Source organism: Chionomys nivalis, chromosome 12 (genome assembly GCF_950005125.1).
Source record: "Chionomys nivalis chromosome 12, mChiNiv1.1, whole genome shotgun sequence".
In the NCBI taxonomy this organism is placed as follows: Eukaryota; Metazoa; Chordata; class Mammalia; order Rodentia; family Cricetidae; genus Chionomys; species Chionomys nivalis.
In genome coordinates this window covers 48,300,454-48,321,347 of record NC_080097.1, presented here as the reverse complement: position 1 = coordinate 48,321,347, position 20,894 = coordinate 48,300,454, and the positions used below count along the sequence as shown (strand labels likewise).

General features: G+C 40.0%; 1 protein-coding gene across 10 annotated transcripts in view; it reads right to left on the bottom strand.

The window, feature by feature from the left end:
* Hmbox1 (homeobox containing 1) overlaps nucleotides 1-20,894 on the bottom strand; it is a 132,951-nt gene that overhangs the window by 60,753 nt on the left and 51,304 nt on the right. For all 10 annotated transcript variants that reach the window (XM_057785656.1, XM_057785661.1, XM_057785664.1 and 7 more), the window contains exon 4: nucleotides 13,901-13,986. In XM_057785656.1, the coding sequence (XP_057641639.1) occupies nucleotides 13,901-13,986 (86 nt within the window). The remainder of the gene's footprint in view (nucleotides 1-13,900; nucleotides 13,987-20,894) is intronic.

Genomic DNA, 20,894 nt, shown 5'->3' with positions numbered 1-20,894 from the left:
CTTCAAGTATGTTAGCCAAAAATTCATACCTACGAACACCATAAATCTCTCAAACCTCAAAAGAAGGCTAGTGAGATGTCTCAGCACATAAAGGTACTTCCAAGTCTGGCATGCTGAGTTCAATCCATGGGATCCACATGTTGGAAGGAGAGAACTGATTCCCACAAGTTGCCTTCTGATCTCTACCCATGACCCATGGCACTCATGTGCCTCCGCCCATGCATATAAAATAAACAAAACTGTAATAAAAATGTTTCAAAATCAAGGATAAAAAGATGGAAATAAAAGAAACATTATGTAGAAAGCAAGCTCACAAGGGCTAAAAGTGGGCTTCTCAGAGAAGCCATGGAAGGAGACTCAGGACCAAAGTAATGTGAGAGCGCTTTCCTGAAAGGAGTGTACAAAGGGCACACTGGGGCATAAACAAAGGGCATTAGACAAAAGTGTGGATACACTGGAGACAGAGAAAGCAATGGTGTTACGGGATGCATCTAAAAACGTTCCCAGTGGATGGCTTTTGAGAGGTGAGGCCTACTTGGAGGAATAAGGTCCCCACGAGTACACAATGGAAGGGTCTATGTCCCCAATCCTGTGGTCTCCCTGCTTCCTAGTTACCATGAGGTGAGTGGCATTGCTTCGTTATGCCCTCCTGCTGCTGCTGTGATGGAGCAATAGGCAGCAAGCAAACACAGATGAGAAAGAAAACTGCATCCATAAACAGAAAGACAAAAGTATTTCTTAGTCCTAAGTCCCCTGTGCTCCAATTTTATTGAAAAGAAAAATGTAACCCAATAGTTACATATTTAAGTTAATGAACACATATATTAATTAGTATACAATGTGTATGACAACAATGGCACAAAACAAGAAGAAAATGAAGCTACATAAGACCAAAGTTGTACTGAAATTAGGTTGATATTTATCTGGACTAGATTATTATAGATTAATACACCAATAGTAATCTTTAGTGCAACTGCCAAAAAAAAAAAAAAATAACTCAAACTATGTTACAGCCGGGCGGTGGTGGCGCACGCCTTTAATCCCAGCACTTGGGAGGCAGAGGCAGGCGGATCTCTGTGAGTTCGAGACCAGCCTGGTCTACAGAGCTAGTTCCAGGACAGGCTCCAAAACCACAGAGAAACCCTGTCTCGAAAAACCAAAAAAAAAACAAAACAAAAAACTATGTTACAAATAACAAGGGATTTAAACTTATACACTAGAAAATATTCACTTTACAAAAAGAGGAAGAAATAAAAAAGGAACAAGATATACAGAGAACAGGGTAGATACAAATCTTGTCTATCATTAAATTACATTAAATTTTAATGAATTAAATATTCTAAAAGAAGGCAGAAGCCGGCAAAACAGATAAAAAAAAAACACTATATATTCAAGTATGGTCTGCTCAACCAGAAGCCACAGTGGCCACCAGAACTCCAGGTAGGTTACCTGCCTGCAGACCTCTCCCATTCTCTCAGTGCCTTCCCAACCTTACCTTAATCCGTGCACTCCTTCTTGTAGCCATGTACCAGAACCCAACTTGGGTGCAGACCCCCACTCAATTACAGGCCACACTGACCATAAGATCAGTGAGGAAACAGAAACCAAGGAACAAAACACCTATCCAACAAAGACAAACTCAGAAATCAGCACCTAGACCTATAATCACCCCAAACCCAGACGCCTAAACACCAGTAATAACAAAATCAACAAGAGCCGAGGCAATATGTTACCACCAGAGTCCAGCTTTCCTACCACAGCAAGCCCTGAATAGTCCTGACGCAAAAAAAAAAAAAGACCATAAAACGTTATAAAGACGATAGAAGCCCTTAAAAGGAAATGAATAAAATTGTTAAAGAAAACCAAGAAAAAGCCTAGGGGTGGTGGTACATGCCTTTAATCCCAGCACGTAAGAGGCAGAGGCAGGTGGACCTCTGTGATTCTGAGGTCAGCCTGGTCTACAGAGTGAGTTCTAGGACAAGGACAAGGCTACACAAAGAAACCCTGTCTCAAAAAACAAAAACAAAAAGCCAAGGAAAAATAGTTGAAGGAAATGTAAAAAAAAAAAAAAAACCTGTTTAAGACTAAAAATGGAAATAGAAGCAAAAAGGAAAATGCAAATTAAGGGAATCCTGGAAATAAAAAATGTAGATAAACTAACAGGAACTACCGAGGCAAGCTTCACCAACAGAATACAGGAGACAGAAGAGAGAATCTCAGGCATTGAAGAAATGACAGAAGAAACAGATACATCAAAGAAAATGGTAAATCTAAAAAATTCTTGACACAAAGCATTGAGGTAATTTGAGACACTATGAAAAGATCAAACTTAATATTAACAGGAATAGAAGAAAAAGAAACCCAGCACAAAGACCCAGAAAATATTTTCAACAAAATCATACAAGAAAATTTCCCTAACTTAGAGAAGGAGATGTCTATAAAGGTATAAGAAACTTACAGAACACCAAATAGATTGGACCAGAAAAGGAAGTCCCCTCACCACATAATAATCGAAACACGAAATAGACAGAACAAAGAAAGAATATTAAAAGCTATAAGGAGAAAAAGAGCAAGTAAAATAAGAAGTCAGACCTATTAGAATTACACCCAACTTCTCAATGGAGACTCTAAAAGTCAGAAGAGCCTGTCCTGCAGATTTTAAGAGACCAGAGATGCCAGCCGAGACTACTATAACCAGCAAAATTTTCAACCTGGATAAAATTTTATATTCCATGATAAAATCAAATTTAAATAGTATCTATCTACAAAGCCAGTCCTAAAGAAGGTACTGGAAGGAAAAGTCCAACCCAAGGAGGTTAACTATATTCATGAATATAAAGGAAATAAATAAAATAAATAACTGCACACCACCAAAACTAAAAGAAGGAAAGCACACCCACCCACCTACCCCCACCACCACTAAAATAACAGGAATTAACAACCATTGGGCATTGTTATCTCTCAATATCAATGGACTTAGTTCCCCAATAAAAAGATATAGACTAATGGATGTGAAAACAGGATCCATCCTTCTGCTAAATACAAAAAACACCAACATCAAAGATGACATTACCTCAAGTAAAGGGTTGGAAAAAGACTTTACAAGCAAATGGACCTAAGAAGCAAGCTGGTATAGTCATTCTACTATCTAAAAAAAAATAGTCCTTAGTGGGGACTCCTAATAATGGAGAATATGAAACCTGAACTGTGTGTTCATTTTCTGTAACCAGACAAAGTTCCAGTGGTGGAACTGGGACACCAACCCAGTCACACAACTTTCTACTTATAGTCTGTCCTTCCTTAAAGGTGTGCTGGAGCAATGGTGGCACAGAACTTGTGTGCTTGTGACAAGAGAAGGAGCCCATGCTCGACACTGTCTGGATGACCCAAAACTAGAGATAATAGAGCCCAGAGACCCAGGGTAGAACCAAACAAGACTGACAAAAATAATAAATAGATAAATAAATAAATAAATAAATAAATAAATAAATAAATAAAATCAATAAAGCGAGAAAGGGAAGGAAGGAAAGCGTGCCCAGGTTAAGGTCTCCATTGGGTCCTTTCTCTCGGAGCTCAGAGAACCCTATAGAAGAGAGGGAGCCATAGGAGTTAAGCACACTAGGAGAACACTGCCCATGTAATCAACTAAGCAGAGCTCATGCGGTCTCACAGAGACTGAAGTGGCAATTTTGGAGTCTGCATAGGTCTACACTAGGGCCTTGACATGTATGTTATAGTTGTTGCCTTGGTATTTTGGAGAAACTCCTTACAGTTGGAGTGGGATATCTCTGAAGCTTTTACCTCCTCTTAGACTCTTTTCTTTCTAGTGGGTTGATGTGGGATGTCCTTTTGCATATGAGTTGCTTTTATTGGTTTATTGGTTGATGAATAAAGCTCTTTGGGCCAACGGCTTAGCAGAGTAAAGCCAGGTGGGAAATCAGAACACACACACACACACACACACACACACACAGAAGGAAGAGCCAAAGAGACACCATGTAGCTACTGAAGGAGAAAGACACCACTGCCAGAACCTTAGTGGTAGGCCACAGTCTCATGGCAATACATGGATTAATAAAAATGTGTTAATTTAAGATGTAAGCATTAGTAATAAGAATCTTGAGCTAATAGGCCAAACAGTGTTGCAATTAATATAGTTTCTGTGTGATTATTTGGGTCTGAGCAGCTGGGAAACAAATAACCGGTCTCTGCCTACAGTAGGTTGCCTCGCCCAGCCTTGGTGGGAGGGTTTGTGCCCGGTCTTATTGTATCTTGCTGTGTCATGTTTGGCTGATATACTACTGGGAGGCCTGCCTTTTTTTTTGGGGGGGGGGCGGGCGGGGTGGAGGGTAGATCTTGGGAAAAGGGGAGGTGGGGGCAATGGGAAGAGTGGAGGAAAGGGAAGCTGCAGTTGGATGTACTGTATGAGAGAAGAATAAATATATGCTCAACTATATGCTGTCTGTAAGACACAGGTTTCATATTCAAAGACAAATAAATTGGAAGCAAGATTGGAAAAGGCAGATCATGTAGAAAGCAGCCACCACCAGACAAAATAAACTGTAATGTAAATCTTAAAACTATAGAAAAAAAGAAAGGCATCCTCAATGCTGAGAGAATTCACAGAGCTGGCCATGTAGTATATGCCTATAATCCTGAAACTTTAGATGTCGAGACAAGACAGTCAAGTGTTCCAAGTAAGCTTGAGTTACATAGCGAGACTGCCTTGAACACAAACACACAGTCAATGCATAAGAAGATACAACAAAAAACATATATACAAAACAGAACTTCAAAAAACTTATGAGAACTGAAGGGAGAAACGGATAAGACTAATAAATGGTGATACCAATAATCCCACTTTCCAGAAGTAAAATAATTAGAGAGCAATAAGTAAACAACACATGAGCAGGAAACAAAGCCTAACATTCCACCCAACACGCGAAGAAAACACATCGCTCTCAAATGTTTACCAAGGTGACTTTAACTTCCCTTTAGAGAAGGATATCTCTCAGTCCTCACACTACAGGGGGAGTGCACATGTGACAGTATCCAGAAGGGATGACACTATTTCCAGAAGGAATAAACAGGTGTGTTCTCCAATTGCCATGAAATCTGGAATAGGGAACTGTGGTGGAGTGCATGCCTCATATGTACAAGATCCTGAGTTCAATGAGAAAACAGAAGGAAAACCCTTAGGAAATTCAATAACATATGGAAATTAAACAACACTTTCCTAACCAATGAGTCAAGGAAGAAACCATAAGGAAATTATAAAATACTTTGAGATGATTAGAAACAAAGAACCCAACATACACAAACTTTTGTAATGAAGGAATCAAGGCGGTACTTGATAGAAACTTAAGTTGTAAATACCTTCTGTCAGATACACTGACCAAGAAAAAGATGACTCATTTATTAAAGCATGAGTGAGGTGGGGCTTATCTCTACAGTGATAAAAAAGAGTCCTAAGGAAAGAGTGTGGATAATGGTAGGTCAACCAGGTCTATAACCAAAACAAAGTGAACAAAATTTTAAGAAAAAAACAAAATACCAACTACTCCCAACTCAATTCATGAGAGCAGTGCCGCTCCAACCGCCATCAAAGAGGGGCGGGATAAATTTATTTTTTAACTTATTCTTTCTCTATGTTCATGTTATACAGTTTAGGACTATAAAACTGTGATCAACATATTTGGTTGTGAGTAGCCTAGAGAAAGATAAATGGGCAATGGATGCTGGTCAGAACTAAGCAGAGACTGGATTCAAAATCCTGATTCAGATCCTTTCTGGGTATGGGACAGGACAAGTTACTCTCTGGAAAGCAGGTGATAAACTAACCCAGGCCCTACACAGCTGCAGTTTCATCTTTGGCCTCAGACTACACACATCCTGCCTGCATTGACCTGCCTAAGCTTAGGAACCCTGACTACAGCCAACAAGAAGCTACCCGATGGGTCAGCCAGCCACCTCCTTGCCTTGGTTTTCTCATCTGTAACTGTGGAACTTCACACCTGTTTCTCAATTATATACAGCAGTTAGCACAGCATCCAGCACTTGGTAAGTGTCACATCAGTTACAGCTAAAAATAAGGACTCTTAAAAAGAGGTTTGGCCTGGAGGGTGCATATCGCTACCAAGCAGAACAACTGGCTCTAGAACTTACTGCAGTCACTTGCCTAATGATAAGGCCAAACCAGAGACTCAACACAAACCAACAAAGATTAAGAGATATTAGTCTTGAGATTATCACACACACAAATATTTCAAAGACACTCTATCTCCTGGGAAAATCAAAGGAAATGGGTGTAACAGCCTTCAAAAGTCATCTAAGCAGTGGAAGAGACTGGGAGGAAAAGGCAATCTTTCTGTTAAAAACTGTCAAAAGAAAACAAATAGAAAATAATATATTCTAGTTTTTAAAAGGACACAAACTCAAAACATTAAAATAAAAATTGTCTTACTTCAAACAAACAAACAAACCACAGAAAACAAACAAACAAACAAAGACATGAGAATAGACATGTTGTAGCCGGGTGGTGACTACATGCCTCTAATCCCAGCACTTGGAAAGCAGAGGCAGGCGGATGGATCTCTGTGAGTTCAAGCCAGAATGATCTACACAGTGAGTTCCAGGACAGCCAGGGCTGTTACACAGAGAAATCTGTCTCAACCCTCCTCAACCCCCGAAAAAAGACCACGGTACCACATACCTATAAAGTCACAGCATTTAAAGAGTTAAGGCAGAAGGATGTAGGGTTGGAGACACACTGAGCTATATAGTGAATTCCAAGCTAGCCAGGATGACATAGCAAGACTCTTCCTGCTTTTTAAATACAGAATCAAAATGTTGGCTTCTACAAGTTCCTCATAAAAAACAACGACAAGTCTTTGGTAATATTATCTGGGATAGGCCCTTTAAGTGAACAGGCTCAAAAGCAGGACACTATCCACACATCTGTCCAGGAGACCTGGAGACAGTCACGTGGGTACAGCTTAGCCTTGGGTGAACTCTTTACCATCTCACAGGAAGTGCCTCCTGACTTGCTTTCTAGGACATTGGTATCCCCCTTCGGACATTTATTCCTGTTTTGTTTTTTAAGTATTTATTGTTTGTTTAGGGCCTGACCTCACATAATTCAGGCTGATCTTGAGTTCGACCAAGGATAATTCTGAATTCCTCATACTACATGGCCTCTACCTTCTTAGTGCTGGGATTATAGTCATGTGTCACCAGGTTTAGGTTTCTTCTGTTGTTGTTTCTTTCTTTTCCTTTTCTAAACGTGCACTGCTGTTTTGCCTGTGCTCATGCACATGGCAGTCTGAGGACAACTTTCAGGAGTTCTCTCCCCTTCCACCAAGTGAGCTCCACGGATGGATCTCAAAGCCATTAGGCTTGGGGAACAAGAGCCTCTGCTCAGTAAGCTGTCACTGCTCCCACCCCACCACCTCAATTCACTATTAATAATGGTAAGAAAAAGTAAAAATATATTCTGACAAGAAATTATTTATCTTACAAAGGGACATTACATTTTATGTACAGGTTTGTTTGTTAGTTGGTGATGATAGAAATGAGGACTGCAGAGTGCGCCCTGGAAAGCACAGCGGTGCATCACCTTCGGCAGTCTCTGGCAAGCCTAACGGGCATGTGAAGCAGTTTAATGTGGTTTCTGATTTAAGTCAAATAGGGAATATGGTTCTCACTGTAAGATTGGCAACCAACCTAACTTCGGCATGGAAACATGCAACCCCCCACACTGCGCTTGAGACTACGGAAGCCCAGAGGAACACACACACTGCAGCGACTACACAGGCTAGTTTAAAGCAGCCTCCTCAGGAGCTCTCTGCACTTGAGCTTCTCAGCCACCACCAGAGTGAGAAAATATGGGCATCGCACGTCAGAGACGGTTTCTTCCCATGCAGGAAAATGGTGTGCCCACACATGCTGGTTTTACAAGCAAGCAGCTTATCCAGAATTTGAAGAGGAAGATAGAATAAAAAGCAGTCTCCAAGAGCTGTAAAACAAGAGAAAGCCCCTAATACACGACACAAAAAGACTTCTAACACTGTAGAGAGAGCCTGCTCAGAACGGGTGGGAAAGCCTCTGGATAGAAACTACAGTTCCAAACATTTAATTTGGAGACAGTCATTATCTCCCACCTCAAAGCCTGCCTGTGTAGACAGATTACAGACAGCTTTCAAACTGGATATCTACTTAAAGTCAGTGAAATTCTGATAAAGTCTTGTCAGATGAGCAAATGAATTATTTCTGACTATTATAACACAGAACAATTCCACAGTCTGATTTAGGCTCTAGAAACACTGCTATTCTAATTTATATATAAATTCTACTTTTTAATATCAACTCTATTCATAATTGACAAGATTTCAAAGTAATACATCCGCTAGTAGGAAACTGATAGGGCATGGTATCCAGACAAGCAGATGTTACTCACCGGGAGAAGAAAATGAATGCTTGAGCTATGGAGTGACAGAGGAACCTTAAATGCAGTCAGTCACTGAAGAACCCAGGTGGACGCTATCAAGACTTGACTCCAATGACAAGACCCTTTGGCAGAGATTGCAGTACTTCAGGAGAGCAAAGAACAAACAGGCAGGGCATTGATAACCTTGAGGGCTGTGATATCATCCTGTGTGGTATTTTAATTGTGGATATACATTGTTGACCTCTGTCAAAACCCCAATGGCATGTACAATACCAAGAGGAGGCCTACTGTCAACTAGGGGTGCTAGTTCCTAGCATGTGACATATCAGCATAGGTTCGCTGACTGCAACCAATGGGACACTGTGGGCGGTGACAGTGGAGGAGAGACTGGGTATGCATGGTGGACCAGAAGATATTTTGGAAGTCTCTCAACTTTCTGTTCAATCTTGTTGTGAACTAAAAACTGCCCTAGAGAATAAAGTTTAGTTTTAAAAATGTAAACTGATATCTTAGTTGGTTTATAACACCTGGTCTAAAGTTCTGTGATTTAAAAAAAAAGAGCAATACAATTTTTTTGCAATTGTAAAATAGTTGACTCGTATATAATATTTTCTTTCTTCACTTTAGAGATATATAACAAGGGAAGTGGTTTGATTGTGCTGGAAGTGAAATTGCTACATCTAAGTAGATACGAGTGCCAAATGTATGCAATTTAAGAGCAGATAGAACTGGACAAGTGGGGAAAAGTGGAGCTGCTATAGTGTGGATGTCTATGCCCACCTCAAGCCTTTTATTGAGATCCTCGCCTTTAAGGTGATGCTCACATGTGGGGGCCTTTGGAGGACCAAGTCATGTGGGCAGACCTTCGTGAACAGGATTAGCACCTTCACCCCGTCCACCATGAGAAGACCCAGCAAGAACAAGTAGTGTATGAGCCAGAAAAGCAGGCGGTCCCCAGGCATGGAACCTGCTGTAGCTCAGGGTTTCCTGGACCCCAGAACCATGAGAAATACATCTCTATGTTTGTATACTACCCCGTTTATGACATTTTGTTACAATGACTAAGAGAACAATTATTGAGTCAAAGTCCTACATCTTAAAAGTAAGGAAAATGAGGCTGTGGGTCACAAGATGATTAAATGACAGAAAGAATGAACTCAGTGTCTGCTTACCCCAGCAATTCAACACAATTATAATAAAGTTCTTAAAATTCAGAGATGCTAACTTTTTCTTCTCCCATGTATTCATTTTTTTCCCAGAAGACATGACACCAATTAGTATATTTTTTGGCTGATAATACTCATCAACCTTTGTATATTTACTCATTTATTCTGTGTGTGCCCAATTTTCCCCAGAGGCCATTAAATTTTTTTTGTTTGTTTTAGAAATTCTTAAACAGCCTAAGAAAACATTTTACTGACAGTGAATATAAAATGCAAGTGATTATTACTAAAGCCAAGGCTATGCTCACCACCCTATCATTGTTAGTGAGAAGCTAGAATCTTGGCCGACCTCTTGCAAAGGTAAAAATCCACCCATGGTGGGAGCAGCTGCGACTGTGACGGAATCTACAAATAACATGCTGGGAATTCGGCAGGCACTGTTATTATATCCTGTTTACACTGTCATTTCTCCTATCAGCAGGATATTATTTATACAGACCCCACCCCTGCACTTCTTGTTTATCTTATTATAGAAGCCCTCCAGATCTATAAAAAGCAGCCTCTGCATTTACTTCTGGAACAGCACATGTGTTGGAATTTTGCACCTTGCTATACTTTTTTATTTAGCATTTTCTGTTGTTAGGCACCATCCGCTCTGATTTTATCTTAAGGTTGATTTCACATATTAGGGTTGAACTCAAATGACTTTCAGAGAATCTGCTATAGAACAACAAAAAAGCATGTCTAGGTAATGGCCAGATATTCCAGGGATGGGAAGGCTTCCTAAACCAGGCTCACCCTCCCCTGAGTGAGTCAGTCATAAGGGCTTCACTAACTCATTGTTCTTCCCAGACATGAGAAGTGCTGTTTCTGTTAGCTTCCTGGCTGGACAGGCCGGGACACAAATGTGATTAATTCATAATACATGAGAAGCACAACTCAGTGAGTTAGCCAATAGATAAAAAGTAGATTAGCCTGCTTATTAATTTCCTCATTTTCCTGTTTTGTAGATTAAAACAAAATAGCAAAAAAAAAAAAAAAAAAAAAAAAAAGTCCTGAAACTTTCTTACCCACAAAAATGTATGGGACTGTTGAGCAAGCAATCATCCCTGAAACAGTGCCCCAGTGTACCTTTTGACGTGTGGTTTGAGCTAAACACACCCAGCTCCTTTGTGTTTCAGCTAGTTCTATCAGATGGCAAGGTAGGTGTGAAATGTTCCAGGTAAAAGGACAGTGACAGACCCTCTGAAGAAACTGCATCACTTAGTGAGGATTAAACCAATGTCAGAATGTCAGAATGCCACCCTAGGGCTGGAGAGGTGGCTCAGAGGTTAAAAGCATTGCCTGCTCTTCCAAAGGTCCTGAATTCAATTCCCAGCAACCACATGGTGGCTCACAAACATCTGTAATGGGGTCTGGTGCCCTCTTCTGGCCTGCAGGCATACACACAGACAGAGTATTGTATACATAATAAATAAATAATTTTTTTTTTTTTTTTTTAAAAAGAATGCCACCCTAACAGAATGAGGTGTGGTTAGTAGGAATGGATAGAGCTATGCTGGGGAGGTAAACCAAGAATTTGGTAGCATGGAAATGAGCAGGACTCTCAAAACTACAAGTTGTTAAATTCAGCTGTGTGAATATACATAATAGAAGATGGCAATAAAAATGGATATGGGGGTTGCATTATAAGAATTTCCTGGACTGGCAGAATGGCTCAGTGGATAAAGGTGCTTGCTGCCAAGGTTTATGACCTGAGTTCAATTCCTGGAACACACATGATAGAAGAAAAAAGAAACTCTCACCCCAACACACACACTGTGACACGCCGGAACACACACAAAAATAGATGCTTTGTGTTTGTTTTTGTTTAAATTTCTTGTTTTAGACAATGAAGAGCCAAAGGGAGGTTCACAGAAATGTAAACCCAATCCTTTGGAACAAAAACAAAGAGGGAAACCTCTTTGAGGTGAAGCTGAAATGGGGAAGACATTTTTAACAACATCCCATCATTATGGTGGTGAAAGGAAGGCCATGTGTACAACAGGTAACAAATGTCTAAGTGTATCTCAGCTCCTCCTTTCCCAAACGGGGGAGGGTATTACTGGACGAGGCAATGATAATCAATGCCTATCAACTGGTACTCACGTTTGCAAAGTTTTCCAGTTTCCTAGAACAGTCCTTCTCCAACCTAAATCACTTAGGGGATCTGGCTGAAATGTAAATTCTACTTCAGCAGATTTAGAGGTGCCACTGTGTATTCCTACATGTCTAACAAGTTTTCAGCTAATGCCAAAACTGCTATTTCCTGGACTGTACTTTGAATAGCAAGATGCAAAACATCTTTCAGTTTCCTTTTCTAAAATGGAAATATTTGATATACTGTGTTTAACTCATTATGGAACAATGCTTTTAGATATGCCACCATATCTGGCATAAGGAAGACCTTTAAAGGTATCTTTTTATGATTTGCAACAATGTTGGACACTCATCCAAAGTCACTATTTTACAAGTTCAAGACAAGGGCTGGCTCAGAGGGTAAGGGAATTTATCATAAAGCCTGGCAAGGTGAGTTTGATCCCAGGATTCACATAGTAGAAGGAGAGAACTAATTTACTCAAGCTGTCTTCTGTCCTACACACACTCATGCCTACGATGATTCAAGATTCAGTATATTCAGTAAGTACTCAGAAATATTCTCTTCTGAACAAAAACAACCTTGCGATTCTATCATGTTACAAATTCGTCTTGCTCCCCCCCACATGCACCCAGGTTTGCAAACTAGGACATATATTGCTTATAGTCCTAGAGGTTAAAGTAAAGGTACAAAAAGACAAGATCCCCATATGGCATAAACTACCACATCACGAGTTTCAGTAACACCCACACTACTTGCCCTCATAGTGTGTTAAGCACTGTAACATGGTTCTTTAAGATAAAGATTAATAATTTATCTTACACATCCCACTGGCAAATACCTAAAGACTTAAATAATTAAATTCACACACCTTTCTTTACCATTAAGACTTCTATATAGAGGACATGTTTAAAAGTCTTTTTACCAGTAACAAAGACATTGTTTATAAAAGAATATTACTGGTAAAATATATACACTTGCATGTATGTATAAATATCATAAAGGGTTGGCTGACATAGGTACAGGGAATGAAATTTAATACTTTTGACTCTGAAGTTACATTTTTAAATCAATTACTAAGCAGGAACAACCTCTTAAGAATATCTACTTCAGTATGTACCAGCGTTTCCACCACAGAAGGAACATCAGAGCTGGAGGAGCTCAGATGCCAACCTGTAACCACAAAGTATGAAAACCGAAGCAAGGGCTTAAGATGCCCCAAGGCATAAGTTTGCAACCGTGAGCAAAAAGGGGTGGTGATGGTAGTACTGCTTGCGCTGTCAGTGCAGAAAGTATAATAACACAGCAAATGTACATGTATTAGAGGAACTTCTGGTTCCTCTACGGCTTTATAACTAAGGACGGGCACACATGAACAGTGATGGCATACCTACACCCAGATTCAAGAGTTCCAAAATGATACATATACACCATGTCAGGGTGAGGTCTGAGTCGGGTGGACAATGGGATGGGATAGAAACAACAACAACAACAAAAAGACAATGGTGACTCTCATCTCTCAAGAGGGGTGTGAGGAAAGTTTTCACATACAGAAAAGGTCATTCAAAAGACACAGTATTCAGTAGGGGATGGGGGGTTCATATATCCCAGCCGCAAGAGGTCATTATTAGCCACAGAGTGAGTTTGAGGCCAGCCTCAACTGCATGCATGCCACCCTGTCTCAAGAAAAGACAAAAACAACAAACAACAACAAAACCAAAGTCCCAACAACAAACCCCCAAAACAAAAAAGGAAAACAAAGACTTGCGTTTTCCTCATGAGTCACTTTTTACTGGTAAAGTCCTAGATTTGAGAGGACTGCAAAGCTTTTTAAAAATAAAGACACAGACAGCAACTGGTGTGCATGTGTCACAGGCGCTATCATAATCAAGAGGAAACAACATCCCTGTTTCAACTATAAAATAGGGAATTTTTTCTTATTATTGACTTACAAAATTTACTAACACAAGTTTTAAAAAGAAAAATGACTGGAGCATGTCCGTGCTATCAGAGACACTGGTTTAAATTCCAGGCTTCCGTCACCATGCCCAAGCCGACAGGGCTGCAGCACGGAAATGTAAGCGATAGTCCAACACCTGCACAGACGGCAGAGACGAGACATGATTCTAGAATAAAGGGCTCTCCGGCTCTTACCTGTTACCTGTGCAACAACTGCTTGGGAAATCCTCCGATTGGCAAGAAAGGCTTTGATTTCCTCTTTTATCACACTGCTGTCCCTCCTAACAAAAACAGAAGACAAGACCAACAATGTATGTTGAAGGTAGAAATCCTCCTCATCTTTGCTAAAAGAAAGGTGAAGCAGAGAGGTGGGGAGAACACAGAAAGGAAGGACACAAAAATAAAAGGGGAACAGACTAAACTTAGGTGAAAATATGAAATTACAACAAACCAAGAAACACCAAATACTCCAGTCCTGAAACATCACATCATCAGACAGACACCTCAGTGAATGCCACTGTGGATACAAGTCTCATGTGGGAGGACCATTAATTGCATGCTGTGTATGATCTAAATTAGGAATAAGGTTGCCATATGCAGTATGTATGGTCTCAATATTGGGGAAAAAATCATACATAGAAGTCCTGGAAAAATAAAAAGCAGCAGCATTGAAAAATCAGCTGAAAGTAGATTGTGGGTTTGCAGGTTAATGGAGGAACTGTAGAAGTGACACTCATCTTAAAATCTTGGAAATACTTCAGGGGCAGAAATAAACACCATTTTTACAACTGAAAATACTAGCATAGTAAGAAACACCCTTAGCTGCTTCCTCTCCCTCACTTCTGCGTAAGTCCCTCCCCAAAGATTGTGGGATGATTTGAAACAGTAACAGTTTCATATTAAAAGTAATTATTAATTTCATATTACATGTAATAAATACACAAAATAGTTAATACTAAAACTATACTATTCAACCTTGGTAGTATATACTCTTGGTCCATTACAAACTATTTAGAAAGTCAGCATGCGTTCATAAACCAGACATCCATAAGAATAACAAAGAACAACTCATTCTTTCACCAAAACAAACAATAAATAAAAATTAAATCGGAGCCTAAAGACTATAAAACCAGAACACTGCTTCTTGTTCAAGATGAAAACTGGCAGAATCATGGTAGCTTATCTAAACAAGGTCAACAGATTGAGGAACTCAGCTCAAGTCAGTCTGCTGCCATCTGCCCTCATATAAATCACAAACTAATAATCTTTCTCAGATGGACCTTTGCAAATAATTTTTTTTTTTTTTTTGATTTTTCGAGACAGGGTTTCTCCGTAGCTTTTGGTTCCTGTCCTGGAACTAGCTCTTGTAGACCAGGCTGGCCTCGAACTCACAGAGATCCACCTGTCTCTGCCTCCCGAGTGCTGGGATTAAAGGCGTGCGCCACCACCGCCCGGCGCAAATAATTTTTTTAAAAAAATCATTCTTCCTTTTATTTTTACATTGTATAAACTCCCCATACCGCATACAGCTACTACGATTCCATATTGAATTTTTTTTTTCATTTTTTGATGCAGGGACTCAATCTCTCTGTCTCTCTCTGTGTGTCTTTGTCTGTCTGTCTATCTGTCTATCTCTATCTCTCTCGTTTCTCAGTGTAACCTTGGCTGTACTGGAACTTGCTCTATAGACCAGGCTGGCTTTGAACTATTCTCCTACCTCTGCCTCCTGTGTGCTGGGATTAAATGCATGCACCACTGCCTGACTGGAACTCACTCACTAGGCGAGCCTGAAACTATTTAGTCCAGGTGGTGCTCAAACACAAGGCGATCCTCCCATCTCAGTCTCCTGGTGTTACGATTACAAGCTCCATGTTGGATTTTGTCAAGAAAGGCTGTGGCCATTTCTCTCTCTCTCCTCCTCTCTCTCATTTTTAGTTTCCTGAGACACAGTCTATTAGCTCATGCTGGCCTTGAATTTACACATCACCTAGTCTCAGCTTCCTGAGTGCTAGGTGTGTAACTGTGTGCTGCCATTCCCAGCTTTCTCTCTTGTATAGCGTGTCTATACTATACCCTTGATTTTGCCTCTCGGCAAAGTCTAAGACGTTAACCACTAGCTATTCACAGTAAAATCTTTGACCCTTGATCTAAGACAAAGACATCACAAACTTTTAAAAACTGTTTTGTGAACGAACCACAAATTTCATATGGCTCAAGTCTCACTGCAGACTGAGAAGAAACAGAAGTATCCTATCAGAACATGATACCAACCTGCAATTTCAAGGAGCCAGGTCTTTCAGTCCCTCACCTGGAAGTGTCGTGCACTCTGTGGGGGTGCCATGCTCCCTGTGGAGCTGTACTCACCATAGCCTGTACAGTGTGAGTCTCTGCTTCTCTCTGAGCCCAGAGCTCATTATTTGCTTAACTGGCTGGCCAATGAGCTGCAGGGATCCCCTCAGGGATAAAGGCACAGGCCACCACTGCCTGATTTTTTTATGTGGGTGTTGAAGACATGAACTTAATTCCTCATTTCTGTGCAGCAGGCACAGCACTATCTGGGCCATATCCCTGCTTTGGGGAATTTTGAAAAAGAGTAGAGATGGGATATTGAGTATCCAATATGTAGCTCTATAACATCCCTGAGTTACTGATTGGAAATCACAGTCAAGCAGTAACAAGAAAACAAAAATTTAGCTGCCTAATGTAATATTTAAAATTTCACAAACTTATTTAGATTTCAGTCTACATGCTGACTACATTTCTTTCAAAATGCCTGTCTCTGGACTCTGGACCAATTATGAGCAAGAGACGACTTTAGCAGTAGCTGTTTCAGACGGCTCTTGTACACAAACCAAATAATTTGTCTTTTGACATAACTACAAAATTAAGTTGAATTTTTTATATAAACTATTGCATTTCAACATACCAAATGATCTTGGAAAATGAAACTATATTTGAGAATAATTGTTCAGATTAAATTTAAAAATGTACTTTTATAGGCAAAATGAGCAAATAGTATTTTCTTGACTAATAATTTAAAATCAAATTTAAACCAACTCATTTTAAATCAAATGCACCTAGAGCGGACACTAAATCATACAGAACAGATAAACTCAACTATGTAAGCAGCCTAAATTACTCACAGCCTTGCAGTGTGGCGTTATTAAAGGACTGCAGCAAGACAGGAGGAGTCCCTAGTGTTCAGAAGGCAGCAACCCACTCACCACCTCCAAGAAGCCATTCTTATATATTCTTATATATTATTTCTAAAGTATTCACAGTAAGTTTAAACAGACATTCTTCACTGCTTTACCATAGATACTTTTTGAAAAACAATTTAAAAAAAGAAAAGATTGGGGTGTGGCTAAAAGCCTAAATGCCTGGCTAGCATCATAAGACCCACCCTGGTCTCAATCTCCAGCCCCCCCACTTCTTAAAAGACAAAAACATGCAAAGGAAAGCCACTTAATAAGGTTGTGCTCTAGCTTTACCCTTTGTGAAAACAAGAACATTAACATACTCATTCCAAAGATTTGCATTTCTATAGTGTATATTAATTGTGCAAAATAATGGGTCTCACTATGGCATTTTCACACATGTGTATAATGCACTTTGATCCAGTCCCTTGGCTGCCATGCCCCCATCCTCATCCCTTCTTCACTCTCACTGGTCCCCTTCCTCTCCCCTTCTCAACTCCAGCTGGTCCTTTCCCTCTCCTCTCCTCTTCTCCACTCCTGTTGGATTTTTCAGAGGTCATGGATATAGCCTGTGGCGGTACACGTCCCCAGCTTGTACAAGACCCTGTGTTCAATCTCTAACATTGGGGGTGGGGGAGCCTTTTAAATGTTCTTCCAGGCAATGAAATAAAAAACTGAATGATATAAATACAATATAAATTCATATATACACATACATGCATATAATATGTGCAAAGGAACTCTCTTTGAGGTAGAAAGTTCTGAAATTGTAAATGTATCAGATAAACACAAACTATTATTTCTATAAAACAGTCAGACAGGATCCACAGAAAAGAAGAACCAAATGGTAAACTGTAGCTGTCAGACTGAAGTTAACATCTCAGACCAGGTTCCTCAAAGCACCATGGACAAAGTGCTCTAAAGTCACTTTAGAAGAACGCCTGTTTGCTTGGGTTCACTAGGTATTTGCAAAAACAGTAACATCGCTTGCCTTCACTGTCCAGTTCATTCTATGGGCTGGCTTGGCTCTTCATCTTCTTCGCCCGCTCCTGTAACTGCCCTTCTACCTTGCGGAATCACCTATTTGCTATGTGAAAGATCATTTACACAGACCTCTCTCTCTCTCTCTCTCTCTCTCTCTCTCTCTCTCTCTCTCTCTCTCTCATCTATTCCGTATTTCCTCCCTTTGTTGGCAGTCTCACATTTTGCCTAAATAGAATGAATCCTTTCTCCCACTGCACCAAGTATCTCACATACCTCAAGGCTGTCCACTCCTGGAGTCTTAGTGAATTAAAGAACAAGCCAGTTATTTCTCTGGTTTCACTTTTTACTTCCAACATAAGCAAGCACTTGGTCTCAGCTGAGGCACCTGAAGTGCACGGCACATCTTCCTGCTGCTGTTCTCAAACCGCTGCACTGTGCATCCGGTGGACTTCTCAGCAGGATGAGAACCACCACTGCCTTCCTTTTAGACTAGTTAACATCACCATTAACCCTTTCTAATATATATGTAAGATTTCATCAGGAATGTCTTTTTGACAAAACACTTTCAAAAATTTTATATGTGTCTGTATCTGAGAATAGGAGTATGGGGCAGGGGTCTAACCCAGGATAACTTTTTTTGCTGCCTCGGCCTCTGGAGTGCTAAGATCTAGTGGCACCACCACCCTGTCCTGATTCTAATGCTCCTTCCTTTGTTTTGTTTTGAGCATGGTCTTGCTACAGAGCTGAGGCTGCTTTTGAACTCACAGCAAGCCTCCTGCCTCCACCTCCTAAGTACTCATATTCCAGAGGGCTACTGCCACACCTGGCTTTCAGATTAAGAAGATATGATGTAACTGTCATCTATCTAGGTAAGTTCTCTCTGATCATCATAGCTTACAAAGAAAGACCTCTGAACAAAGCTATCACTTAACAATTATAGTATGGACACAATGCTTGCTATTCCCTAGCCCATCTATCCAACTAGCCTAGAAAGTTCTTTAGTACAAAGATTCTGTCATAGTCAGCATGGATTTTTCATATAATAAAACTTAATTTGTTCAATGAGTGAAAATTTTCTAAAGATTAAAGGCTGTAAAATGGAAACCCTGATCTAAATAATTTATACAACAGCTTTAAATTCTTATTTTCAAGTACATTTATGTTTTCCAAATCAGGATGGAGAGGTTATTTATGGTGATTCAAAATGACACTGATTTGTTTTCTGGAAGAAAGCATATTAAAAGGCTCATATTTTTAAAAATAATACGCTTTAGGATGACTCATACTCCGAGTTAACACACCCTCAGCATTCTTCTGGATGTTATAAAGGGAGCTAGCTCAAAGTCACCCCAAGATGAAGCCGGGACAGTGTATTTCACAGTTGAAAGACACGACTTTCTCCCTGTGCAGATACAAAGCACAATTTTAGGAGAGAACATTACAGGGAGAGCTGTTCTATACGCAGAAGATGGAGGGAGAGCGCACCACCACTCAGTGGTGTCACCTTCCTACAGAGCATGAGCATCCTGCCTGCACGAGTTAGTACGGGCTGAGCGCCCCCACTGAAGCACGCCGGACCAGAAGCCTTTCCAGATTTTCTCTTTTAAACCTGGAACTATTTTCATATTTATAATGAATATCTTAGGGGCAGAGCCTAAGTATAAACACAAAATTCAACTATGTTTTACATAATTATATAGAGAAACTAAATGTAACTTGAGATAGTATTTTAAATAACTCTGTGTCTAGGAATGTGTTCTATTATTTTTCACTTATGAACCAGAGTGCTCAGAAGTTTTGAATTATAAAACAACAGGGCTCAAGGATGCTCGGCCCATGTTTTAGTGTCAGGGATATACATAGCCAAGTTCGTATGAACTTGCAGAATTTTGTAGAAAATACTAATAAAATGAAGTATATAATGGTATAGAGCAACATACTTAACGTATAACATTACTAATTCCAATAAGCCTCATTTACATATCTCTTAGTGCATACGTGACTCCAGGAAAACACTGCTATATTCTATTAGTGGATGTAGCCATACATTCCTATGCATATACTTGTATACTAATGGGCCTTTTAAGATGTCCTAATGTAAAATGAGTTGGCTTTCACTGTTGATACATGCAACCATTTACTGAGAATTTACATGCTAGTATGGCTTTCTTCTTCATTTTTTGATCTCAATTCAAAACTAGAAAAGAAAATGTCTGACTCTTGAACAAATGATCAAGGGTACAGTTATAACCTGTCTGCCTGTCTATCTCCCTCTCTCTGCACACACACACACAAAATCTCCATTATGTACTTTCAAATTATATACTATAATACAGATTCACTGAATTAACAAAATCTGCAAAGCATGTCTTAGGGTGGAGCACCTGCAGGCTGGGGCTGTGGGCAAGCAGGAGGTGGATTTTGTACACAGCACAGGAGGCAGGAAGGACCTCAGGTATCTATCCTTCCTACTAGAACCCACCAATTCCAGGTCACTGTCATGTCAGTGTTTAGCAAACAGGAAGGACAGTGTATCACTAGACAGACACAGAATACCCAGAAACAGCTACAGTTTGAAAATTTCTCTAATATCTCACCAATAAGAATTCATTATTTAGAGTAAGTATATCTGAAGTATCATGTTATCTGAAGTAGCAGATAACATGTCGGGGAAGGAGCAGGGCAAGCCCAGAAAGGCCATTCACACTGTTTAGAAAAATTATAATTATTGTTTTTCCTAAAGCGTCATGTAGTCTATAGGCATAAATAATGTCAGTGATTAAAAATATATGAGCAACAAAATGATAATAAAGACATGGGATATAATTTAGGCTCAGTTGCCCAATAATCAAACTTTCCTGAGCAGATTATTAATTTTCATGAATTCAGGTTCTCTGATCAAGCACCCAGCATGGCTGCTGGGACTGCAAACATCATGTGAGCAGCCAGTCAGTCAACTTTTCCCTGAGTCCTAAGAAGGACTTGAGCAAACTTGAGAACAGTGAGAA